Raw genomic sequence first — 27819 nt, forward strand, 5'->3', positions numbered from 1 at the left:
GACCACTTACATTCAATGTTATGATTAATAAGTAAGGACTTATTCCTGTCACTTTGTTATTTGTTTTCTGTTTTATTTTTATTTTATTATTTATTTATTTGTGTGTGTGTGTGTGTGTGTGTGTGTGTGTGTGTGTGATCTTCTCTTCCTGTCTTCCTTTTAGTGAAGGTGATTTTCTCTAGTGATATATTTTAATTTCTTTCTTTTTATTTTTTGTGTTTCCACTGTATATTTTTCAATTTGAGGTTACCATGAGGCTTGCAAAGACTATCTTATAACTCACTCTTTTAAATTGATGGCAACCTAATACTGATTGCATAAACAAACAAGCAAAATGCTAATAAAACGCTACACTTTGTCTCCTTGCTTTTTAATTTTTTGTTGTTTCTCTGTGATTTATTGTACTTATTGTACTCTTGAAAAGTTGTGGTAGTTACTGCTTTTGAGTTGTTCATTGTTTAGTCTTTCTATTTAAGAGTAGTTTATAGATTACAATTACAGGGTTATAATATCCTGTGTTTTTCTGTGTGCTATTATCAGTGAGATTTGTACTTTCAGATCATTTCATATTGCTTATTAACATCTTTTTCTTTCAGGTTGAAGAAATTCCTTTAGCATTTCTTGTAGGACATATCTGGTGTTGATGAAATCCCCTAACTTTTGTGTATCTAGGACGGGCTTTATTTCTCCTTCTTGCTTGAAATATATTTTCACTGGATATATCATTCTAGGGTAAAAGTTATTTTCCTTCAGCACTTTAAGTATATCATGCCACTCTCTCCCAGCCTGTAAGGTTCCCACTGAAAACTCTGCTGCCAGACATATTGGAGCTTCATTGTATGTTATTTGTTTCTTTTCTCTTGCTGCTTTTTTGATCCTTTCTTTATCCTTGATATTTGGGAGTTTGCTTCCTTGAGGTAGTCTTCTTCGGGTTAAATCTCCTTGGTGCTCAATAAACCTTCTTGTGCTTGAATATTGATATCTTTATCTAGGTTTTGGAACTTCTCTGATAGTATCCCTTTAAATAAACTTTCCTTTCCTATCTTTTTCTCTACTTCCTCTTTAAGACCATTGAAATATTTGCCATTAAAGTCTATTTTCTAGATCTTGTAAGTGTGCTTCATTGTTTTTTATTCCTTTTTCTTTTATTTCCTCCGTGTATTTTCAAATAGCCTGCCTTCAAGCTCACTAATTCTTTCTTCTGCTCGATCAGTTTTGCTATTAAGGGACTCTGATGCATTCTTCAATATGTCGATTGCATTTTTCATTTCCAGAATTTCTGCTTGATTCTGTCTTGTTATTTTAATCTCTTCGTGAAATTTCTGATAGAATTCTGAATTTCTTTGCTGTATTGTCTTTAATTTTGTTGAGTTTCTTCAAAACAACTATTTTGAATTCTCTGTCTGAAAGGTCACATATTTCTGTTTCTGCAGAATTGATCCCTGGTGCCTTATTTAGTTCATTTGGTAAAGTCATGTTTTCCTGGATGGTCCTGATGATTACAAATGTTTATCAATATCTGGGCATTGAAGAGTTAGGCATTTATTTTAGTCTTCACAGTCTGGGCTTGTTTGTGCCTGTTCTCCTTGGGAAGGCTTTCCAGGTATTTGAAGGAACTTGGGTGCAAAGCCTAATAATGCAGTGGTTCTTGCAGACTCATAGAGGTACCACTATGGTGGCCTTAGATTTAATCTGAAAAACTTCTCTGGGTTACCATGCAGAGACTCTCATTCATTTTCCTTACTTTGTCTCAAACGAAATCTCTCTTTCTGTGCAGAGTCACCTGGAACTGGGGTTGGGGGCACACAAGCACTCCTGTGGCTACCACCACTAGGAATGTGCTGGTTCAGATCTGAAGCAAACACAACACTGGGTCTTGTCTATGGCCTGCTGTAACCACTACCTGGCTACCACCTATGTTCACTCAAGGATGTAGGATTCTATGATCAGCAAGTGGGCAAGCCAGTCATGTTTGTTCTCCTCCCTTCAGAGTGTCAAGTTCCCTCAGGCCCTGGGTAGGTCCAGAGATGCTGTCTAGGAACCAGGGGTTGAAGTCAAAAACCTTAGAAATTTACTTGATGTTCTCTTCTACTATGGTTAAGCTGGCACTCAAACGACAAAAGAGTCATTCCCACTCTTCCCTCCCCCGTCCGTAGACAGAGGAGCCTCTCCCTGTGGCCACCACTACCACCAGCCCACACGGGATTCTTCCAGGCCACCACTGATATTCACTTAAAGCCCAAAGGCTCTTCTGTCAGCTTTTGGTAAATGCGTCAGGCCTGAGACCCACACTTCAGGGCAGTGGGTTCCCGTCTGGACAACGGCAGGTCCAGACATCCTATCCAAGATTATACGCCTGGACTCAGTGACTCCAAGTGTCCACTTGGTGTTTTACCCAACTGTGGCCAAAGCTAGTACCTAAAGTGCAAGACAAAGTCCCCTTTACTTTTCCCTCTGCTTTCCTCAAACAGAAGGAATCTTTCATCATAGCCACCACAGCTGGGAATGTGCTGGATCACATCTGAAGCCACGACATCTCAGGGCTCTAGGTCCTTGGCATACTAACTTGACATCACTGTTGGTTATTAAGGGCTTAAGGGCTCTTTAGTCAGCAGGTGATGAGCCCTGCTATGACTGGATTCTTCCTGTCCAGGCAGCAGTTCCCTCTTGGACCATGGTGTGTCTAAAATGTCATTTTTGAGATAGGCCCTAGAATGTGGCCTTACAACTCTGCCCAGTGCCCTTTTCTACTGTGGTTGAGCTGATATCCAAGATGCAAGACAAAGCCCTCTTTCCTCTTCTCTCTCCTCTCCTCAAGCAGAAGGAAGGAGTCACTTTTGTTGCTGCAAGCTGCACTTCCTGGGGTTGGGAGAAGAGGGCCGCAAGCACTCCTTTAGCCTCCCCATCTGGTATCTCCCTAGGTCACATGCCATCCGAATCTACTGGCTCTGAGCCCAGCCCAAGACTAGGAATTGCCTAGGAATTGAAGTCTTTGTGTCCTACAGTGCTTTTTGAGTTTACTTAGAACCCCAGAGCGCTTTGGCCCACGGCGGCAAGGCCTGCCAAGAAACTTGAGCTCTGACTGCTAGAATAGGTGATTCCCCTCTGGCTAGGCTCGTCCAAATTCTCTGTCCGTGAATGGGCACCAGCTGAGTCCAGCAGGGCTTTGCTGTGCACTGTGACAGGGCAGCACTGAGTTCAATGTAAAGTCCCCCAGTCTCTGTGCTGTCTGTCCCACAATTGCACAGACTCTCTCTGTGTGCATCTTCCATTACCTGGCAGGCTAAGAGCTCCCCTTCTAATGTCACTTGCCTAAGACAAGGTCCCATAGCTGTAGCGTATTCATTGTCTTTTTTCCTGTCTATTGGAGGAGAGGGGTCAGGCAAAACCTCTGTTTCCTCTGCTGGGAAAAGGGGGAGGGATGGTGTTGACGATTCAAGACTATCTCCTACCCTCTTCAGAGTCTCTTTAGCGATATGAAGTTAAAACCATGCAGTGTGAGTGCCCACCTGATTTTTGGTTCTTCTGATGGTGCTTTTTGGTGCATAGTTGGTTGTTAAAATTTGGTGTGTGTCAGCGGGGATGGCAAATGTAGCCTTCTATTCAGTCATCTTACTCTGCTCTCCTCTTCCTTTAAAAATTATTTTGCTTAGTTGTTCTTTGCTTGTAGGTCCCACAAAAACAGGCAGTGGACTAGATTTTGCCCTTTAGCTATAGTTTGCTGCCTTCTGCCACTGACTGCTTCAAGATGATAGCAGTGCCCTCCTAGGCTCTTCTAGGGTAATCTGAGCAGGAGCAGACTGGAGTGGAGTAGCCATGGTAAATGCATGTGAGAACACGGGCATGTTGAATGAAAGGCAAGATTTCAAGTCAGACAGAAGCTTGAAACAGTATTGCAAACTCAGTGCTGAATTTGATCACTAATTAAGACCTTGTAGATTCTTTGTGCTTTTATCTAAATCCTGTTATCACTCTGCAACTTTTAGGATTAATTAATGCAGGCTCATCTATCCTTGTACTACTTCTTCTAGCATTTAGAAAAAATCATCAATGGTTTTTTTTTAAACTATCATCAACATGTATTTGCAGAAAAGGAGAGCCAAATATATTATTTTCTATCCTTTGTGCTGCCTAACGCTTTATATTAGGTTTATTCCATCTGTGTCATCTTAGCTGCAAAAGGTAGTTCCAGCAAAAGGTGAAGGTGTTCAGAGATTGATACTATGCAATTAAGACTTAAGGATACTAATCTTAAACTTTTATTTTTAGATCTTGTCCACGATGATAGAATCAAGGGTCACTTCCCCTCTTATTCATTAACAAATGTTTTAAAAAGTTGCTTACAAATTATATAATCTTTAATGCTTTTATAATACAATCCCTGTGGATACCAGAGAATATCATTTCCAAGTCACAATTTTAGGCAATTGTTTATCTCAACTTCTAGATATTTTTTCCCTCAAAATGTCAAAATTTGGAATATCCAGTTTCATAGTATAGCTTATCCAACTCTTAATAGTAATTATTAATGTCATGGTTTTTTAAATCCAATTTTTCTCAGAATTAGTTTGCAGCCTCTGTATCAGCCCAAACCATCTGCTCTTAGATCTGTTGGTTTTTCCAAGCAGGAGACCTTTCTTATGATTTTCACTGAAGTAATACAGCACTTTCATTTTGGCAGGGGGAAACTGGGTTTAGCCTTTGAAAGAAAGTCTCTTAAGACACTGATAATGCACTTTCAATTAGTAAAATTAGCCTTTATCACTTAATAAATGAAGTGAGTCTCTTTATCCATTTTATATCACAAAGAATTAAAATCTCCTGTCCTTTGTTTTAATTGGTGATTGAAAATACGTTTTCATCTAAATGCATTAGCACTGAGCATGCCCTCCCCTGTTGTGCTTCCTGTTTGAAAAGCTAATTAAATGGTCTCATTGCTGATTGGCTGGAAGCCTATACAACTTCCTGGCTGCAGGCCATTAACACCCTGGCCAGAAGTGCTGACAAAAAGATGAAGAGATTTACACCCTCTGATTTCTGTATTAACAACAAGGACAAAACAGTATGTGGTCTTGTCAGTGGATAATACAATTTAAAGATAGGATTTCTTTTTCCACAGGTGCATTTGTCTCTGAAAATTAGCAGTTCAGCTTGGTGTGAATAATAAGGCATCTTCTCTGATGAGTTGGAATCATATTAAAAAATCTGTTATGGACAAGTTCAAGGTTTATAAGACTATTACCATTTCTCTAAATGAAAGAACCCAAGTCAGCTTATTTCTAGATCTATGTTCTGATTACTTAAAAAAAGTACTGGAAATAACAAGTACGAAAAGTGTTCTTATTCTATAAAGGCAAAATACATATATATATAAATATTGCAAAAAACATTTTTCTTAATTATGTCAGTTATTTAACATAAAATTACTTTTTAACAACAAAAAACAATGCCCTGTGATAAGATTGCTTTTCCCAATGAATTCACCACTGGTTTTAATAGTTTACCATATATTTTAGCAAGAAAACATGTGAAGCAAATGTGTATGTGTATATACAGAGGCCTGCATCAAAATAGAAGGATATATGTATATATTTGACAAGACTTTTGCATATGTAAGTATACATATACACACACCCCTCTTTACACAGATATCTATATACACACACATATATATACATACAAGCACATGTATGAATATTAATCATGCACATAAATACACATATGAACATGTCACAAAATAATACATAATATAACCAATTTAATTGGCTTTTCAAACAGGAAGCTCAACAGGGGAGGGAATGCTCAGCACTAATGCATTTAGATGGAAATGTGTTTTCAATCATCAATTAAAGATTAGATGTAGATAACCTCTAATATATAAGATATGGAACTAGGAATTGGCGATGGGGTAAAAATCCTTACTTTTTCATATTCATTATATATTCTTTCATAAAAGGAAATGATTGAATATATTTGATCAGTAAGGCCCTTTCTAGCTTTAAAGTGATAAATCTAAGATTTGTATATATTCAGATCCCTTTCATTAAACCACTAGGGAGTTCTGAAAATGATAGTAGATGAGTATGGAAGGACAGAAAGAAGTACAAATGAAATATCAGGCTTTCAATAATTAATCAGCCAATAGCCATTGACAACATACTACTCTAAAGGTGCTGTGCTAGGCTGAGACTACAAAAGAACTGAAGTCTCATTCTTACTTGTGAGAAGCTTATAGAATGATTTTGGAGAGATATGTAGCTATTGACATCAAAGCCATCAAGGTAAAGCAAGGATTGAGAAGTGGGGTAGAAAATTTATAATTGGATCCTATGTTTCAGAAACAGAAGTCACTTTACAAAATATAGAGTGTACTGTAAATCTTGTTTGTACAGTTAATTGGCTTACAAAACATTTTCTTATTAGTTGTTTCAAAGAGAATCCAACCCTTTAGGGTCGAAATTATTATAAGTTTTAAATTCTGAATTACCATAATGAATTTTTCATAAATTAAGGCCATCACAAAAATATTCTACAATGAAAAGGACCAGTCATCAGAACTTTAAGATGAAGTCATTCAATTGAAGCAGAATATTTTAGAGTTATCTTAATAGATGGTCCTTTTCCTAAATGGACAAAACAAAAATAATTCTTACTGTGATCAGACTTAAAACAAGGAGAGTGTTATTTGGTGTTTTTACCATGCAAGACAGTGTGAATATCCAAAGAAATATAGAGTACTATATCTGGCCTTGAGCAAGCTAAAATTTAATTGGATGAAAATATGGTATCTGTACCAATAAATAGCTGCTGATTTCCAAATGAGTGTCAATGAAACTAAGATCTATGCAATATCAACAAAGAAAATAGAAAAATAGATTTGATTTGGTTTTAGGAGTTTGAATTAAATTCCGATATTTTAGCTGTGCATTCAACAAATATTTACTGAGTGTCTGCTGTGTACCAGGCAAAGAGGATGCAATGTTGAGCAATTCCAACCAAGGCTCAACCCTCATGAATCGGGAAAGAGCAAACTAACTGAACACAGGGTTGGAGCCAGAGGAAGGCATAGCTGGTGAGGTATACAGGAAAATATAAAGCCATGCTTAGGAGCTCAATGAGAAGACTAGTGGGGATAGAACATATGGTTACTAATAAAGAAATATAGGAAACAAGAATTCCTAGTAAATGATTTCATAAAACCTCCTAAAACAGCTCACTATGGTACATATCAGGTAAGAAATTTGGAAAATATTGATGTGTTATGATATTCCCAGATTTAAGCTTAAAGTTAGGTTAACACTTTGTAAATTTACTAGTGAGAGATTACCTTGAAGACATACCTCACATATCACTCATAGGTGGCCCCAGATTGATGAACTCTGTTGGTATCTTAATAGATAGTTCTACAACTAAGACTCAGTTCCATAGCAATTTTCCAAAAGGGCAAACTACAATTACAATAAAATATCGATATGTGTCTCAAATACTGTTCTGATGTAGAAGTATCTATACAATATCGATATGTGTCTCAAATACTGTTCTGATGTAGAAGTATCTATACGTCACCTTAAATATCATCTCAAATCCCCAAATTCTGAGGCTAAGAGAAAAGTAAAATATATGAAAAGAGTTTGCCTCAAAGGACACAAACTTCGATTCAAAGCAAAGTCATAGAACCTGGCAAAATTTAACATAAATTCAGCTGTTTTAAATGTATGCTCTTGATCTTCTCTTCCTTGAAAAGCTGAATGACTTTAAAATAGCAATATTTAGACAACCTTTGGGAATCAGAGTTCTATCTACAGAACCAATTAAATCAGTGTAAATGATGTAAAATTAATAAGAAGTCTCAATAAATGACAAGATAACTTAGTTATAAGCAAAGGAAATAATAATTTCATGTTCAAATTAATGCTCAAATTAACTTGAGTCGGTCAGATTTCTGTAATATTGGGGTTTTCATTGACTTCTCTCTTACCATAAGTCCCTAGGCTTGTTTTTAAGCTCCTCTATTAAGAACCCTGATGATAAATGTTGCCTGGTGAACTCTGCATTTTCTACTAGACAGGCAGCTCCCTTAGGGCAATGATGGGGAATGTTTATAATTTGCTTCAGTAGCTTCAGTGTCTGGTGTGTCTGTTACATTAGTTTTGTTAAATTATGTCCTGAATGATTGACATAAATTATGTCATGAATGAATTACATGGATGAATGTAAAGTCTGACCACATATTAGGTTGTTTAAACATAGAATCAAAAAGTAATGTATTTTTATAAATGATAGAAACCTTGGGGGTCAACCTCTCTAACCTTTTTCATTTTTGAGATTCAGAGATTGACGTTGAATAATTAGCCTCTTACTCCTGTTTAATTTTTTAACCATATCTCTTGCTCACATGTATTTTTTTTTTTGCTGTCTTCCATACCACTGCATTTTTATACCTACATAACCTAAGCAAAACCACAGTCTAAATATTTTACTTGGAAACTGAGGTTCGTTCTTGACCCATCCCTTTTTCTCATAAACATACTCAATGTTCAATAGGTTCTGTTCATTACACATCAAAATATAGCTAGAGTTTCTCCTTTCTTCCATCCCACTGTTACCTTACTTGTCTATTTCCTTTTGCCTTGACTGCTGTTAAGTTTCTCTCCGAGATTCCTGCTTCCACTCTTGTATTCACCTCAAACTATTCTCTATACAGCAGCCAGAATGATTTTCCAGATATGTAAATCTGATCATGTCATTTCCTTGCTTAAAATCCCTTAATAACATCTCAGTGTGGTTGAAATAAAATTCAGACTTACTAAGGTGGTGGATGGCATCTGAATTATCCACACTGCTTACAGCCCCAGGTTAATCTTTTGCCATGTTCCTCTTGGCCCACTGAGCTTCAAAGCCCATGTCCTATTGAACCACACATCTTTTAAATAAATACTTCTTGATGCTTTAATACTTCTTTTTAAGTTCATAGATATTAACATCAGGAAAGGTCATAAACAAGCTTGGAAGCAATGTTGTTGCTGATTCTATAAAAACTGCATAAGTACCCTGACACTTGAGGTTTAAAGCTGTTCTGAAGCAATAATTTACTTCCTACCACACATACCTGCAGCCAGATAGTGGCCCCAAAGAAGCAGGGTAGAAATATATCTGACTTCCCAGGTGTGTCCTTTCCCCATCTTTCTTCTCAGACTAGGTGTCATGTGATATAACTGGACCCGGGAGAATGACCCCACAACTGAAAGATTTTTATGAAGGATGATTTACTATTCTCCAACGTACTGACATTTTTCTACAGCCCAATCATTGCTGGGGAGTAAGTACAGAACAAAATGTGTTGAGATAAAAGATCATTTCAGGCTTTTGTGGTGAGCTTTGATTCTGGTGAGTTTGAGACACATTTCAGACTATAAACTTTAGCGTCAAACATTGTCATTTTCACTTCGAGTGGCTATTATATCATGTTATTCTGGGTCAGGTTATCAAAAATTTGGTAATTCTTAAACAAGTTTTGATTTTTTCAGAGTCTCAGTATAGAAGGTTGAAAATCACACAAGTTACATAGTTAAGCAGAAATATTTTGGTTTTCCATTTTCATTGTGCAGATGCATGCACAGTATGAAAATGCATTTTATTAGCTCCAATTTTCCCCCAGTAGGTACTTCCAAATTTAAATTAAAATTATATAGATTTACCAGAAGTCTTTAATCTAAATTATTATTTCTGTTGGGATTTCTGGCTTCTTATTTTACAAAATGGATTTTATGGGTAGGAAAAATATATTAAAATTATAAGAGGAAAAAATTGACTCCTTTTGGTATATTTGATGTGAATCTTAGCTATTACCAAATTAACTTTAATGAATTATATAATATGGAATAAAGGCTTTGAGCAGACTACTCTCTCTACTGCATCTTTGTATTGAAAACTTGTTTCATTTAGGCTTCTCCTTTTTTTTGTCTTTCTCTACAGATTTTGAATATAGCACTCAGGCACATGTCTTTGGCAGGAAAAAAAATCACTTATATTGAGAAGAGGGTAGTCCTATGAAACAAATGTAGAGTAAAAAGTATTGCCAGAGAATCTCAGCAGGGCCATTTACAGCCATATGAAGGCAAAACCTTATAGTAATAAACCTAATACAGTGCCTGGTATGTATTCGATGACTGCCACTGGGAAGAAGAAAAATAGGAACTTGGGTTAATAGACGGTCAGATAGAAGATAATTTAATCCTTTAGGTAACATGCTCAATTAAAAGTTTGAAACAATTATAACCCAATAGATTCTTGTTTCAATGACCTTTGAAATGAATAGGGAAATGTCTTGCCAAATTTCTTTATGAAAATCCTTGTTGTTAGGGCTTTGTAATGTTTCCTTCAGAAAATATGCTGGATGTAAATTCTGTATTCCTACCTTGGAATTCTGAAATTCAGAAGGTTGAATCATTTTCTGAACAGTAACAGGACTTAACTATAACATAGCACAAGCTGTTACATAACATGATATAACATGTTAATATACCAGAAACATATGTTACTATTTGTTAATTAATTTGAGTATTAGTCAATATTTATTGAGTGCTACTGTGTACCTAGGGAATAATACCAAAACACAGGAGTCATAGATTCCCCTCTCATGAAGATCACAGTACTTCTGTAGTCAAAACACACAAGGCTTATAATACAATTAAAAAAAAAACAGTATCAGGCTCTCTTATGAAGGAGAAAAAACATAAGTTTTCGAACTCACTGCTTCCCATTATTTACTGACTTACTTGCCATCTCTAAAAACATGTGCAGTCTTTAGATTCACTGTTTTTTTTTTACACATGTTGCTTCTCTGTCTAGAATGTCCTTTTGTATCTTGGGCATCTGGTGAACTCCCATTCTTTATTCCAGACCCAGCCATAGTCCGCCATTTCTGAAGCTCTTTTCTGATTATTGATTTCCCAATAGGCATCACTGAGGATTACTCTATCTTTGCTCCACCAGCATCTTTCATTTTTGTCACAGTGCACTATGCTATATATTTGCCTTTCCTACTAGACTATGAACTCTTTGAGGAAAGAAACTGGTACTCATCATTGTATTCCTCAGGCAATTAGGATGATCCCTGGCACATATTAGATGTCCAATAAATGCTGACTGACTCTGGGTTCTCCAGAAACAGGACACACATACACACATACACACACACACACACACACACACGCATACACACAATATAAGTATGTATTTATATTATTTTTGTATATTAATATATGTTTATGTAATATATAAATATTTTATATAATATATAGGATCTATCCATCTATTTAGAAAGATAAATAGAGACAGAGAAAGATTGATCACAAGGAATTGGCTCACATGGTTCTGGAGGCTAAGAAGTCCTAGTATCTATAATTGGCAAGCTGGAGACCCAGGAGACCTGATGGTATAGTTCCAGTTAGAATCTGAAGGCCTCAGAACCAGGAGACTTGATGGTGAAAGTTCCAGTTCAAGTCTGAGTTCAAAGGCAAGAGAAGACTAATGCCCCAGCTCAAGCAGTCAGGCAGAAGATGAATTTTCTTTTATTCTGCTTCTTGTTCTATTTGGGCCTTTAACGGATTGGATAAAGCCCACCCACACTGGGGAAGACATTGTTTTATTCAGTCTATTGATTTAAATTTTAATTTTATCTAGAAACACCCTTATAGACACATCCAAAATAATGTTTGGCCAAAAGGCTGGGTGCCCCATGGCCCAGTCAAGGTGACACGTAGAATTAGTCACCACACTGACTGACTGAGTGAATGAGTGGGTGATCTGGGAATTCTCATTAAGTAATGCAATCAGTGCAGGTAGGGGTGCATGGAAGAAGAACCTTGATAAAGTAGGGAAAGGGTGGTGACAGTGACGTGATGAAAAACAGAAGATCATACCAACTTAAAGAGTTTGCTTTTCTGCTTTTGAAAGATTTGCCTATCCTGAATTGTGCATACTTCCAAGTAGGCCCAACAAATATCAGTCGTATTCACAATCAACTTTTATGAGTGTTGCAACCGTTCATTAGCAATGTGTAATGAGATTTTTAGCTTAATAGAAAGCCTCAGCCTGAATTATGTAAAACTATTCATTACTATTGATTATAAACCAATCTCAGGTTTTTGTATTAAGAATTTTATCTGCAGAAGAATTAAAATTATTGTCAAAGCTTGTGGAGGTAAACATGTCTTCATGAAATCAATATGCTCGTGAAGAGTTGCTTGCAAATTTCACTGAATATAATGCACTGAATAGAGTATTAGAAACATTAGGAAAGTTTCCTTTTGTATTTTTAAAGATATGCTTGTTTTAGAAAAAATGAGAAATATAATTTTCGCTCATTTAAAAAAAGTTTATTAACATAATTTTCTATGGATGTATAATGTTATGTACAGTGGATATACTATAATTTGCTTAACCAATTACCAATTGTGCAATTAGCCCATTTTATATTTTTTACTATTTTAAATAACAATGTTGAATACATATGTAACTTTTCTTTTTGTATACTTATGTATGGATTCCTAGAAGAAAAATTGAGTTAAATTGTTTTTTTTTTGTTTGTTTTGAGACAGACTGTTGCTGTGTTGCCCAGGCTGGAGTGCAGTGGCGCAATCTTGGCTTATGGCAATCTCGGCCTCCTGGGCTCAAGTGATTCTCATGCCTCAGCCTCCTGAGTAGCTGGAATTAAAGGCGCACACAACCACACTTGGCTCATTTTTGTACTTTTAGTTGAGTCGAGGTTTCACCTTGTTGGCCAGGCTGGTCTCAAACTCTTGACCTCAGGTGATTCGCCTGCTTAGGCCTCCCAAAGTGCTAGGATTACAGGTGTGAGCCACTGCACCCAGCCGTGGTTAAATTGCTATGATGCAAATTTTCAAATCACTTTACTGAGGTGGTGTATCAATTCACACTTTCACAGTATGGTTAATTATCATTTTAAGAGGTTTGCAACACTGATAGGCTAAGCTCCTATCTCATTTTTGTTATATTTTCAGTTTTAATTACTAGTGAATATTTGTCCACATTAGAAATTTAAAGAATTTCTATAGAAAATCTTACATTAAAGTAAAACAAGCAAATAATAAACTCCTAACTGATCTGCACATTAAGTATGAGTCTACATTTGGCTTAATGCATACTCACAGTTAAGTGACCTCTTTCAGTCACCAAAGATGCCAGCAGAGCTAAGATGAAAGATAGTTGCCGCTATTCATTATTTGCTATCTAGTACCTTCTGTAAGAAGGACTTCATTCTAACTTTCACATAAATAAATGGCATTGATGTTCAGTATAATTTGATTAGATTTTAAGAAGAATCTAGAAAGACAACACCATGTGAGTTTGAGGAAGAGGTGGTAAAACTATTATTTAATCTTGTGCTCAGAATAGATATTATAATATAGCTTGAATGGAGGAAATAGTTATTAAAATGCTACCTAGAACAATGCTTCCCAAAACTGCCTCTGTTGGCCCTATAATTAATCAAAGATATTGATGGGCCAAGCCAACTCATGCTTGTCTGATTGTTGATACTGAAATCAAGAGGAGCAGGACTGTTAGGACACGTTGTAGTTCATGTCTGATCACCACCTCCAGGGGAAAGCTGGGTAGGGGCTGAAATCCAGTTCTGGATTTACTGGGTGATTCTGTGCAGTGCCTTTATAAAATTCATTCCCTCAGAGACAGTATCCTTTCCTAATTATACAATGGGGCAAAGTATGAACCACCAGGGGTCCTGAGGATATTACTAAGAAGGATGATTCCGGAGAATCCTGAATTACTCCATGGCTTTGAAGGGCAGCTAAGAAATAACCTAGCAATGCTCTTAGGTGAGATTATGATAGACTAGGCTTTAAACTGACTCTTGGTCATGGGGATTATAGGAGTCCCCAAATGGCCATCTGTTTCTGGGTCTCATGTATAGTCAGGCTTTCATTGCTTCAAGGATCTGGAACAGTACCAACACTACAGAGGATGTTATATTGGACAAACCCCAAAGATGATTCTGAGAAAGACCTAGTTGATGGCCTTACTCCTTGCCTATTTTTGGCCTAGGGCAAGAGGTCATTGTGTGCTGCTAAGCTTGCAGAGCTGGACAAACTCCAGGTAATCTCATTATTCCAAACTGCTACAGACTATGTTGGAAAGTGACAGAGCCAAAGCTCAAATCCAACTTTCAAAATTTGGATGTCTGCAATACTCTATTCAAACATTTAGAGTCACATAGAACCTCAACCAATATTTGTGTATTTTTTTCTTTCAGTAAATATTTGATATACTTCACAGAAATAAAATACAGAAAACATCCACACGAATGTAGAAATACTTTTCAAGCTTTTATTTATCCACTCAACTTTTTAATAGTATCTGCCTATAGTATCTGGGTAATCTGCCTATACTGTTTTTCTTTCCCTTTGACATCCTTTAGAGGTTCAGTCATTTGGCCATGTGATTGCTTCTTATAAGATCACACATTGTGTGAACATGGCTGGCACTTACCAGACATGCTTACCAGGACTTCCTTTGCCATGTCCACCATAGAGCAATTGCTCTTCAGCCAACCACCTGGGAGTCTGTAATTTTGCCAGTGGAAATGAAGCAAAAATAAAAAGGAGTGGGAGAATAAAAAAAGGGAAATGATAGCTTGCAGAGGGATGTGGCAAGTACAGGCCAAAATGAGCTTCTACCAAATTCCCTGCATATTTTTTATTGGCCTTCTGGCTGCTTTTTGAAAAGGACTAATTCTAGAGAACTTCTCTTTGGCTTGCCTCTATTCTCTGCCTTTTGGCTAATTTGAGAATTAAAAAGGGCAAAGGAGGTCTGGCTTTGAAGGGATGTAACCTTCAGGCTTTAATTTGGAGCAAACAAAGCATTTACAGCAGCTCTCCTCTGGCAGTTGCAGAGTATTACCACACTGCTGAATATTTAAAAGCAAGGCGTGCTTCCAACCCCAAGGTCTGTCCCCCAATTGATAAGTCTCTTTTTATTAAATGAACTTTAATTACTTAATAATTAGACCTTCCACAGGAGAAGATGTGGATCCTGATAGTCTGCCGAGAAGGCTAGAGGGCAAATCGGAAGAATGTGCCATTTTCAGATTAGAATTTAAAAGAAGGAACAGGCCCATTCTGCGGGTGTGTGGGTGGAGGAGAGACCTCCCTAGAGGCGGCAAGTCTTGGCATAAACCTGGACTGTGAAATGCTTTATTTCCACTTTTGCTTGAAAACTAAAGTACTTTAGAATTAAATGAATGAGAGTACATGTCGAAAATATTCAAACTTTCTGACTGTCTGGATCTGATGGAAAGATTTCTTGTCGTCTATGCAGTGTGTGTATGCTTGGGTGGAAGGGTAGGGAGAGATTATTGTTCTCCTTATTTTAATTCTGAGAGCCTAACACTTTTGATGTCCCTACAGATTTAGCAGCTTTCCATTCATTGCCATGGTGATTTTTTACCTCATTTTTTTTTAGCATCACAAAGGAAAAGCCCAAATGAAAAATGTTTGCTTCTTTTGCTATTAACATTTCTACTGCCTGGTGACAGCAAATATTTGGGTTGTGCCTAGCTTCTGAGGAAATATGTATTGGTCTGAGGAGATTGATGGCTACAGCCATTGCCCAGGCTGTCCCAGCTGGGTGAAGGCTGGCCCTGAGACCACTGATAACTTTGTTCCTGGGGACAGTGATGTGAAGGGAGGATGAGGAAATCCCATTCAAAACGTCTACTGATTTACAATTGAACTGTTTGTGGCTTAGATAATATTTTCACAAATGCCTTATGGATAGCCTCTCCACACTTCACCACCTCTACACCAACCCATCTCTTCAAATGAAAGGATTTATTAGTCTCAGCTCTTTTCTGCTTTCCTGAAAAAAATCACTGCTTTTCCCTTCTCTTATTTTATTATTTATTTATTTTTTAAAGACAGGATCTCTCTCTGCCACCCAGGCTGGAGTGCAGAAGTGTGATCATAGCTTACTGCAGCCTGGAACTCCTGGGCTCAAGTGATCCTGCCACCTCAGCTTCCTGAGTAGCTGGGACTACAGGTGTGCACCTCCAGACCTGGCTAATTAAAACAATTGTTTTTCTTTCTTTCTTTCTTTCTTTTTCTTTTTTTTTTTTTTTTTTGAGACAGAGTTTCGCTCTTGTTGCCCAAGCCTGGAGTGCAATGGCACCATGTCGGCTCACAGCAACCTCCACCTCCTGGGTTCAAGTGATTCTCCTGCCTCAGCCTCCCAAGTAGCTGGGATTACAGACATGTGCCACCACGCCCATCTAATTTTTTGTATTTTTGGTAGAGACAGGGTTTCTCCATGTTGGTCAGGCTGGTCTCGAACTCCCGAAATCAGGTGATCTGCCTGCCTCAGCCTCACAAAGTGCTGGGATTACGGGCATGAGCCACCGTGCCCGGCCTTAAAAACAATTTTTTTTTTTTTATAGAGACAGAATCTCTCTATCGTGACCAAGTTGGTCTCAAACTCCTGGCCTTCAGTGATCCTCCCACCTTGGACTGCCAAAGTGTTGGGATTATAGGCATAAGCTACCACTCCAAGGCTCCTCCAACTAATTCTTTATGCTTTCCTAGTTATTGCTTGTGTTTCCTAAACTTTCCAATATTTAGGGTCTGAAACATTTGCTTAAACTGATTATCTTAACAATGATATATATTTTTCATTCAACATAGGTTTGATGGCCAAGTGTTTGCCATACACCATGCTAAGTGCTTACAGTATAGAATAACATAGACTCGGCTCTGATTTGTGGAATTTACAGATTAGTCTGGACGATGGCTATCAAATAAATTCCACAGTTAATCACAATTGAAGTAAGTGCTGGAGATAAAACCTGTAGGACGACTGGTTCTATCCGGACTTGGGGAAAGCTACTATGAGGAAGTGAGAATTCCGTTACTGCATTGACCTATTAAGTCTCAGGTATTCAAACACACTGTTACTGAAGAGCTGCAAATAGGGTAAAACCTTTACTCTTCCTTGCATGAATAGTTAATAAATGTTCTAGGAACAAATTGGGATTACGGCTGCTTAACAGGCATTGAGCAACACTTAACAAAGTAACATATAAGTAGACTCCTAACGAATCCTTTTAATGTTAAAATTAGTGTTATAGAACAATGGAAGATCCTTTTCAGGACTCAACGAGGTGAGACCCATTTCTCTATGGCAGTCTCATAATGGCTCTATATCTCTTGCTAATAGCACCCAATGCTTACTGTACAACTATAATTAGAATTGTTGACATCAATATAATTTTTGATGCTGAAGCCCAGGCACTTTTACTGTGTATTAATCACTTACAAAATTTGAATTAAAACTGTCTTTATCATTTCTAAGAAGATTAAACAGAGCTTCCATATGTGTCTGACTTTTCCATATGTAAAACAAATGTTCTTTCCTTTTTATAGTTTCTCACTAATAAGTTCTGATCTTTGTTAATGCGTGGAGATACAGATAATGTGGAAATCTGTAAGTTGGCTTGTGTGGGACACTTCCAACACCACCAGGTGCTCCTGTATTTAAAGCTGCCGTAGCATCTTGGGCCAGGCTAGGTGTGAAGGTAGGAACTTTGAAATTCATTCTGGGAAACAACATTTTCCTAGGCTAACAATGTAAGCCCTGCAAAATCACCAAAAATTGTTTGTGTGCTATTTTTAATAGTAAAGTACTTCAGGCTGAAATTTGTCTATAGGAATTCAATGTAAGGCAGAATGTACTTACTAAACAAAGTGTATTGAGTACAGTACTGCTACTTGAGGGTTGAGGAGTGAAGAGTATTGACATATAAACGAAAGTCCTCTTGAAATATTTTTGTTTATGTCAGGGAAATAAGGTATTTTAAGAAGTATAATAATTCAGTACTAAACCTTTAAAAATAATGATCATGGGCTGTGTACAGTGGCTCACACCTGTGATCCTAGCACTTCAGGATGCCAAGGCAGGTGGATCATTTGAAGTCAGGAGTTTGAGACAAGCCTGGCCAACATGGTGAAACCCTGTCTCTACTGAAAATACAAAAATTATCTGGGCATGGTGGCATACACCTGTGATCCTAGCTACATGGGAGACTGAGGTAGGAGAATCGCTTGAACCAGGAGACAGGTTGCTATGAGCTGAGACCGTGCCAACACACTCCATCCTGGGCGATAGTGTATAAGACTCAGGCTCAAAATAAATAAATAAATAAATAAAAATAACAATCATACTATAAACATTTGAAAGAGTTTGGTACCAGTTCCATCTAGAAAGTGGAGATAATAATATTTCCTTAAAGAGCCATTGTGAAGATTAAATAAGGTCATTTATAAAAGTGTTTAAAATGGCGTAAATGATAAAACAATCCGTTCCCAAAGTCCTCTAGCTTGTTAAATAATGAAGCAGGGAAGTGACTCCAGGTAATCTCATTATTCCAAACTGCTACACAGTATGCTGGAAAGTGACAGAGCCAAAGCTCAAATCCAACTTTCAAAATTTGGATGTGTGCAATACTCTATTTAAACATTTAGAGTCACATAGAACCTCAGCCAATATTTTGTATCTTTTTTCTTTCAGTAAATATTTGATTTACTTCACAGAAATAAAATACAGAAAACATCCACATGAATGTAGAAATACTTTTCAAGCTTTTATTTATACACTTAGCTTTTTATAGTATCTGCAAATTGTGAGTACTATAAAAATTTAAAAGGTGGAGTGATGATTTCCAGTAAGTACGACTAGGAAAAAGGGAGAGATTTTTGATTGAGTACCTAAAACATGACTAGAGATTTGATAGGTAGATGTTAGCAGAGAGGGTGTTCCTTTTTAGAGGAAGTTCCATAAGAAATACAGCCAAGAGGAAACCATGTTTATGACATCTACAAGTTCAATAGATCTGAGAATTGTTTTGCAGAAGTTGTGGAAAATGAGCCTGAAAGGGCATAGTGCTAGATACCTGGGCACATATTAAACAAAAAACTCCTTGCCTGGTTTTGGAGGCAAAAGACAATGCCAGAACATTTTGGGAACTTCAAGATTTCCTGAGTGAAGCAAAAACTTTAGTGATGTAGGAGCACTGATATTTTGACTATGTTTGCAATGCATTTGAGTGAGAAAATCAGAGAGATAGGAAGACCATTGCTGCTATGATTACAACGGATCAGATGTGGCCTAATGAGTCTGAACCAGGCTTTTTCCATGAATGGGCTATTGTTGAGCAGGTAACTATTTTTCACAAGGATCTAGTGAAAATTATACCTGTATCTCTCTCTGGATGAAGCTTGGGAATCATTTGTATTGCATTAGAACATTAAATGACTTTTACAAAAACATAGTATTTCATATGTATGCGTTATAGTGAGTTTATTGTTCATTACTAGATATTCATGCACATGCTTTGAAACTATAGTACTAAGTTGATAGTCTATAATTTCTTCTTCTTTTAAGACTGTTGCTGGGTTGTTACACCACCATGAGATGTAACTGCTAAAATTTAGCACAATATTGGGAACATTAAGTCAAGCCTTATAGAGCCTTATAAACTTAGAATTGCTTTTGAATGTGTAGAGTTTCCCATTTAGAGACAAAAAGAAAAGACTATGCATCATGTTTATAATTTCTCACTATGACAAATAATCAACTCTGTGAAATTTTCAAACATTGCATTGTTAACTTTTAAACAGGATGCAGTTCTGGCCCTGGCTTGTTAAGATCTGAAATCATCATAGAGTGCATACAATTCTATTAGCCAATTCTGTTAAGTCTAATTATATTAATATGCAATCCCAGCCTTTGTATCGAATTCTTCCAAGTAGATGAAGTTTATATAGGAAACCAATTGTTGAGTATCAGTTTGAATTACTATTTCATTTTATGTATTCCAGGCTCTAGAACCTACTTGCAAATACATTTTTGAATGCAATAGACATTCGGATGTAAAATAGATGTTTAATTTTCATATATTATTATTTCTTTTTTTGAGACAGTTTCTCACTCTCTTGGCCAGGCTACAGTGCAGTGGCACAGTCTTAGCTCACTGCAACCTCTGCCTCTGGGCTCAAGCAATCCTCCCACTTCAGCCTCCTGAGTAGCTGGGACCACAGGTGTGTGCCACCACACCTGGGTAATTTTTAAAAATTTCTTGTAGCGACAGCATTTCATCATGTTGCCCAGGCTGCTCTCAAACTCCTGGGCTCAAGTGATTCTCTCACCTTTGCCTCCTAAAATGCTGGGATTACAGGTGTGAACCACCATGGATAAATGGTTCAAATGCTTTAAATTTATCCAATGTGTATGACTTCTAAAGAGCCATAAATCTGAATATATAAATGTCCAGATTATTAAAATCAACTTAAAATTTTATTCTCACCTACATGTATTAAAGACATAACTTGTATATATTGGAAAATTATTCCTGACTATATTTCCTTAACTACAAAATAAAATACTAGGGATGACAACCAAGAAGAAAACTATTAAATAAAAATCAAATTTGTTTGAAACTCATTGCCCTACATAAGCCTCGTATCTATCACTACTCATTGCAGCTTTGCTTTGTGTGGTAGATACAGATCATGCTCTGTTTAAGTACATGCCTTAAATCTATACCTGAGCCAATCTGTAGTAGATTAACGTACTTCTTTGGAATAGACACAAGACTATATAATGCAGACAGTCTGGAAACTGGATTTTGAGCAATAAGCCTGGGTACAAGTTAACTAATTCCTTTTGTTCTTCACCCAGTGGTAGATGCAGCACAGACCCAGATTAGTTCTAACTGAAAAAGAATAAAATTAGGCAAGTGGCTGGCGCCCCCTGTAGGCAATCTGTAGTGTTTATCCTGGCATCCCCATGGATCCAGATTTCAGAGCCTTAGTTTAAGAATCAGATGAGTAATTTTAGAATATATATGTGAGGGATAAATTAATATTTGCATCAATATTAAGGTTTTTGCATGATACAGCATTAATCATTCTTACAAAGAACAATCTTAATATTGCATCTCTAGGATTGCAGGTCTATTTCTGTGGATGTAGCTATAATGAGTGATATCCTTCAGCAGCTTGTACCTAACCCACATATAATTTTGGTCTAATTTTATATTTCATAGATTCAGTTATTTTGTGATCCAAAAACTCTAATCCCTAAAAGAGACGTAAAATTTCACCTTCACTTAGGGAAGGAAAGTGAAATAGCATCGCTTATTGTCTCTCATATTAAATTATGATTTGACCCAGGTCATTTTACCTTTGCCCTTTTGGCCACAGCAAAATTTTTATCAGGTTGTGGGGAAAATTAGGATCATGAAAATTAATAGACCCAAATTAAAACTAAGGGTAATTAAAACTGAACACAGTAGAATTTTGTTTACTGAAGATTAATGAGACAATCAAGCTTTCTTGACAAAATTTAAACCTGGACCTGGGGAATGTTGACTTAAATCTATAAAATAAAAATCACAGTAACATAAAATATGATTAGTAAAACTTGACATGAACCCCAGACTGATGAATGGATCAAAGTTTATTGTGACATGTGCATAAAATTAAAACAATTCTGGAATGAGTTAAATGAAAATAGAAATATCAGAATTTAACTGGGATGAATAGCAAACATAAATAATTACTAAAATTTAGTTGAATTTTCTCTAAAAATTTGCCAGTAGTCTTTCAATGATGGCACAATTGATACCAATAGATTTCTTTGTAATAATTTAAAAAAACACAAGAATTTCCTGGTCAAAACTTAGGATCACAAATACCCACTTGTTCATATAAGGGGGTTCAAGATGGCAAGGTGAAAACACCTACCCCTCTCATGTACAACATCATGGTAGAGAAGGCTTCTCTCTCACCATGCTTATGCTTGTATGCATGGTGATGCATACAAGCATGTATATGCATGCTTATGCTTGTATGTAATGGCCAGTTTATTTCTTTTATTTTTTCATGCATGCTTATGCTTGTATGTGATGGCCAGTTTATTTCTTTTATTTTTTCCTTATATTGGTCATTCATATGAATGAATCATTTTCACATGTTATTTCATATGAACATTGAAGTGACTATGTGAATTAGATATTACCCCATTTCATGGCCCAAAGAAATGAAACAAGTTTCCAAAGTATTCATATGTAATAGGTGGCTCAACTAGTCTAGAAACACAAGCTATTCTAATTCCAGCTTTTAAATCTTTTCACTACACCACAGCCATACCTGGCAAATGTGGATGAACATTTACCTTAAGCAGTAAACCCTGAAAGACAATCCTTTGTTACTATAATTGGTGGTTCCTATCATCCCTGTTTCTCGAAGCTGCTCTAGGTCATGCCGTATGACGAGTCCTTCATGAATCTTCATGACTTCATAATCCTTTGCCCAAAGTGGGGTAACAGGAATTCTGTCCATAGGACCAGGATTCGGAAGAACAAGTTTCTGTCTGTAGGACTGTCATCTAAAAACTGAACTCGGATGTGGGATTTCACTTCTCTGAACCTCAATTTCCTTATCTGTAAAATTAGGCTGATCTTATCTACTTTGTTTATTTTACAGGGCTGTTTTATTTACCAATAAATAAGCTTCTAGAGATGAATGACAACATCTTCATTACTTTTTAGCCTCTGAGCATACTGTAGTGCCAGATAGAAAATGTGGTAAAGTGTGAAGAGCAAATGAGATGATATTTGAGAAAACAGCTTGTAAAATATAATTTTCTATAAAGAATACAAAGTGTGATTATTTTTATTGGCGATTATTGTGCTTTATTTGGAAGACTTATTCTTCCTTCTTTGTTTTTCTCCTAGGACCACTGAGGTTCCTTTCACAGACAGAATCTGTCACAGCCTTCATGGGAGACACAGTGCTACTCAAGTGTGAAGTCATCGGGGAGCCCATGCCAACAATCCACTGGCAGAAGAACCAACAAGACCTGACTCCAATCCCAGGCGACTCCCGAGTGGTGGTCTTGCCCTCTGGAGCATTGCAGATCAGCCGACTCCAACCGGGGGACATTGGAATTTACCGATGCTCAGCTCGAAATCCAGCCAGCTCAAGAACAGGAAATGAAGCAGAAGTCAGAATTTTATCAGGTATTGCAATGCTCTTTGTTGCCTTCAGAATGATATTCTCTGGAATAAGTTGAAAAACAATTTTTTCTTTAACAGATATTTGTAATTGTTGTAAGTTCTGTATTGTTCATTGCGTTTTGTTTTTTATTATTTCTTTCTTCCTTGCCGAAGCATTCAATCAGGTTGTACCAAAAGCTGTTCTTTTTTTTTTTTTTTTTCATGTCTTGTTGAAGTTTCTGGAAAAACAGTTATCTCTCCTTTATTCATTCACTTGTTCTATTAATATTTAGTGAGTGTTTCTTTGTGTAAGGCCCATTGATAAGCATTTCTCACATATTATTTCATTTTCCTCTCATAACAGTCTAAGAGGTAGTTTTGATTCATTTCAAAGGATGAAGGTGAAAATTTGCAACGTTAAGAACATTCCCTAAGTTAGTATTGAACTATAGATATATGATACATATAGATATATATATGTATCATATATCTATAGTTCAATATTAAAATTAGGCTGATCTTATCTACTTTGTTTATTTTACAGGGCTGTTTTATTTACCAATAAATAAGTGTCTAGAGATGGATGGCAACATCTTCATTACTTTTTAGGCTCTGAGCATACTGTAGTGCCAGACAGAAAATGTGGTAAAGTGTGAAGAGTTCTCTTTTGTATATTCTGTACTCCATTAGTCACAGGGATACTGACTTAAATGTATCAATAACCATTGAAAACACTTACATTTCATCTACCAGGCAATAACAGAAGCAAAGCTAGCATTTATTCCCAACACATACATGCATCTATTTACATTTCCATTACATACACAAAATTTTAAATATATCATACATATGATATATCATATATATCATATATACATGATATGTATTTTATATATACCCTATATACATGATATATACTTGATAGATATCATATATACATGATATGTCATGGATATATACATGATATGTCATGGATATATACATATATCATGTATATATGATTGATATATATCATATATACATGATATATGTCATGTATATATACATCATATCATTCATATATACATATTTTTTTTAGACTAGGGTCTTACTCTGTTGGCCAGGCTGAATGCCGTGGTGCGATCACAGCTCACTGCTGCCTCAACTTCCCAGTCTCAGGTGTTCCTCCCACCTCAGCCTCAGTAGCTGGGACCACAGAACTGTGGCACCACACCCGGCTAATTTTTTGTATTTTTTTGTAAAGAAGAGGTTTCATCCTATTGCCCAGGCTGGTCTCAAACTCCTGGGCTCCAGCAATCTGCCTGTCTCGGCCTCCGCCTCCCAAATTGCTGGGATTACAGGCGTGAGCCGCTGTGTCCAGCCTGAACAATCATTTACTTGTCCATTCACATGCTTATTTCTGAGAAGCACTGTGCTAAGTACTAGGAATCCAGCAGTGGCAAAGACTGTCCCAGAGCCTGGCCCATTAGAGTTCTGGGTGGATGCACACATGTAAGTAATTACAATAGGGTGTGATTGATATGATGATTTAAAAAAAGTCATTTCTCTCCAACTCTTATTTTACTTTCTCTTCTCTGGGAAATCCCTAGGACACTGGCCTCATTTTGCGATTCTAAATAGGGTTGAATTGGATGTTCCCTAAGATCTCTTCTCTTCCAATAACCTCTACTGTAGTATACCCATGTAATGCCTACTTTCTCTTTTAGCCGAACTTGTAAGACTGACTTAGACGCTCTTGTGAGAATCCCAAAAAAGGCACACACTGGAGAAATTGGAACTGACTACATCTCAAAGTATGGATGTTGGCTTCGGTCTCTGCGATCTTAACTGTGTATAGTTATCACAAGTACTTCAGCTATGCAGAGAGTAGCATTCCTGTAATTCTAAAAGCAAATTGGCAATTCAATTGAAAGTTTCCAGGTGCTTTAATGAGGGCATCTCTAAAACCTCTCTTTTGTAGATTCTCTACTCCATTAGTCACAGGGATACTGACTTAAATGTATCAATAACCATTGGTAACACATTTCATCCGCCAGGCAATGACAGAAGCAAAGCTAGCATTTATTCCCAAAACATACATGCATCTATTTACGTATCCATTACATACACAAAGTTTTAAATATTTATATTCACATATTGTTAATAATGCATCTGTTGAGTATATAAGATGGGAAGCCAAGGTAAGCTGCATGGAAAATTGGCAAGCATATGTTTATCTTAATATGACAGGAAAATCTGTTTTCCAGTGGTATGAAGGAATCAAGTTGAACTAATGAAATATTAAATTTGAAATGTAAAGTTTTAAAAGACACAGAGACATTATAATCAAATCCCCATTTACCTTTGTTTGTTCACCTTGCAACAGCCATTTGCATTGTCAACCATGGAGATTTATTTTAAGCCAAATTTTGTTTTGTTAATTTGCCTAAAATAGAGAACATGTTGTACTTTTGAGATGTGTGAGCATTTCTTAGCTGAATTGAAACTGATATTTTTGTAAAGGCATCACATCAAATGAGGATTTTTATCTAAATTATATGAATTCAAATATAAACTTTAGAAAAAATTGAGTTAAGATAGTACATGCACGTGTGCACACATGCATGCGCACACACACACAGGTTATTGTCATACTTGGCTAAGCCTGTCTCATATGCTAGCTGCCAAATAAAGAACCTGCTAAAGCAGAATGCTTTTAACACATTCTCAAGTTTGCAAGTTGGTTTAGAGGTCAAATTCACATATGCGTAATAAGTACAAGATTGAGTGAGAGCATGAATGAATGAATGAATGAATGGCAAATCTCTGCTTCTCTTAGTTGCCGCTTAGCATTCTCTCATTTCAAAAATCATCGTAATCCTTTATGAATCAATTTTCACTCTCTGTAAGTACCAATGTGAGGCAGTAATAAATTACATATATGATACATATGTGTGTATACATGTTAATGCATACATGCACATATACAAACATCATATTATTAGCATGACTTAGGACTATTCAACACGGTACCAGAATGGTTAGAACTCTTGAAAGGTATATCTTTTTCTGGAGTCACTAAATTACCATGTTGACTGATGAAGTAATTTATATCTTGCTTTAGTTTGAGACGTAGATGTTAATGAGAAATTTTGCAACTTTCCCCAACATTAATTTTTACCATAGTTGATAAGAAGTGTTTGAATTTATGTGTGTTTATAGTTATATAATTCTAAATAATATTTAATGTAATATACTTATTCAAGTCTATGTGAAACTTATTTCAGGTTGCCTCTTTTATATATCAGGTGTCTTCTATCACCACGTAACTGAGGTCTATTAAATTCAGAGTTTAACAAACAGTGGTTTTAAAGTGCTGTCTTTCAGCAACCAGTTTCACTTTATTCATTAAGTAAATACTTTATTCAATTAACTTCTGAATGAATCTTACATACCTGGCATCTTGATGGTTGCTAGGAATGAAATGTTGGAATACCATGCCATACAAAAGCTTATAGTCCAATGGGAGAAATAGACAAAGCAAGTAGGCTGTGCTGTGAAAGAAGAAAACACAGAGCACCATTACCCTCATAAGAGCAATACCAACAAGTACTAGCTAGGCAAAGAGAAGTATACACCATGGAAAAAGAGCAGTATGTGAAAAGCATAAAGAAAATAGAGATCAAAAGCTTTTCAGGCGAACTGTATATATTCTGTTTGACTGGCTCATAAGCAGGAAGTGATAAAGGGGAAGAAGCTGGAAGGAAGGGAGTTAAATGGTAAGGAGGATGAGGTGGAATGCTACAGCGCTCATCCTGGAGAGAACTGACCAAAAGCAGCTACTAAGGCAACATCAGAGAAGATACAGATATGATGTTTGGTTTGGTCCTGGAAACATATCACATGCGGCTTATGGGTGAAGGGATGGAATCCAGACTCTGACAAAAGCTGGTTGGTAGCATTTTTCATTGAGACTGGAAGTGGGAGAGTAGTGTTACTGTGTTTAAAACAAACTATAGATTTTTTAGAAGATATTTTCCCATAAAGTTTTATCTCTTCGAGATTAAGATAATTATTTGTTTCATTAAAGGTAGGAAAATTAGTACCTAGTTTCATTTGTTGATTAATGTTTTAAGACAAATTGAATTTTTGCTATGGAAATTATACATGTGTAACAGAATCAGTAATACATTGTTCTAAAGCATTTTTTTAAAATATCAATAACAAAACACTAAGAGTTGAGATGTTTTACAATGTCTGATTGTGTGTGATGGCGAACATATGATGAATGGAAGCAGCCATTGTGGTTGTCAAGTTCACTTTATTCATGTCGCATCATGTCTGAGTGCCAAGCAGGAGACTGAATTGCAGAATTATAAATCTGCTTTGGGCACTAGACTGACTACAATTACTGGCCTATACAATGGAATTCTTTAGTTTGCCTAATGGCCTAATTGAATTGATCAATTGGTAATTCAATCTATTATTTGTTTAACTACAGTTAGATGACTCTGAGTCCTGTATAGACCTTAACTAAATATTTATCTAATTAGAGACCTTGGCTTTTAAAGAAATAAATTGGACTAAAATATACATGATTTTTGTCTATATTTTTATCAAAATAAATATTAGCAGAAACCATTCTAAAATCCATCTTATTTGAAAGGAAAATCCTGTCTTCAGTTTTAAAACAAATAGTTTTAGATTTTTCTTCATCACTAAGAATTTATTACTCAATGGTGCATTAAACTTTT

General features: G+C 36.4%; 1 protein-coding gene across 3 annotated transcripts in view; it reads left to right on the plus strand.

Moving 5' to 3' along the window:
* Positions 1-27819, plus strand: part of DCC (DCC netrin 1 receptor) — a 1206401-nt gene that overhangs the window by 543136 nt on the left and 635446 nt on the right. For all 3 annotated transcript variants that reach the window (XM_019014295.4, XM_019014296.4, XM_055367978.2), the window contains exon 3: positions 22826-23110. In XM_019014295.4, coding sequence (XP_018869840.3) covers positions 22826-23110 — 285 coding nt within the window. The remainder of the gene's footprint in view (positions 1-22825; positions 23111-27819) is intronic.

Source organism: Gorilla gorilla, chromosome 17 (genome assembly GCF_029281585.2).
Source record: "Gorilla gorilla gorilla isolate KB3781 chromosome 17, NHGRI_mGorGor1-v2.1_pri, whole genome shotgun sequence".
NCBI lineage: Eukaryota > Metazoa > Chordata > Mammalia > Primates > Hominidae > Gorilla > Gorilla gorilla.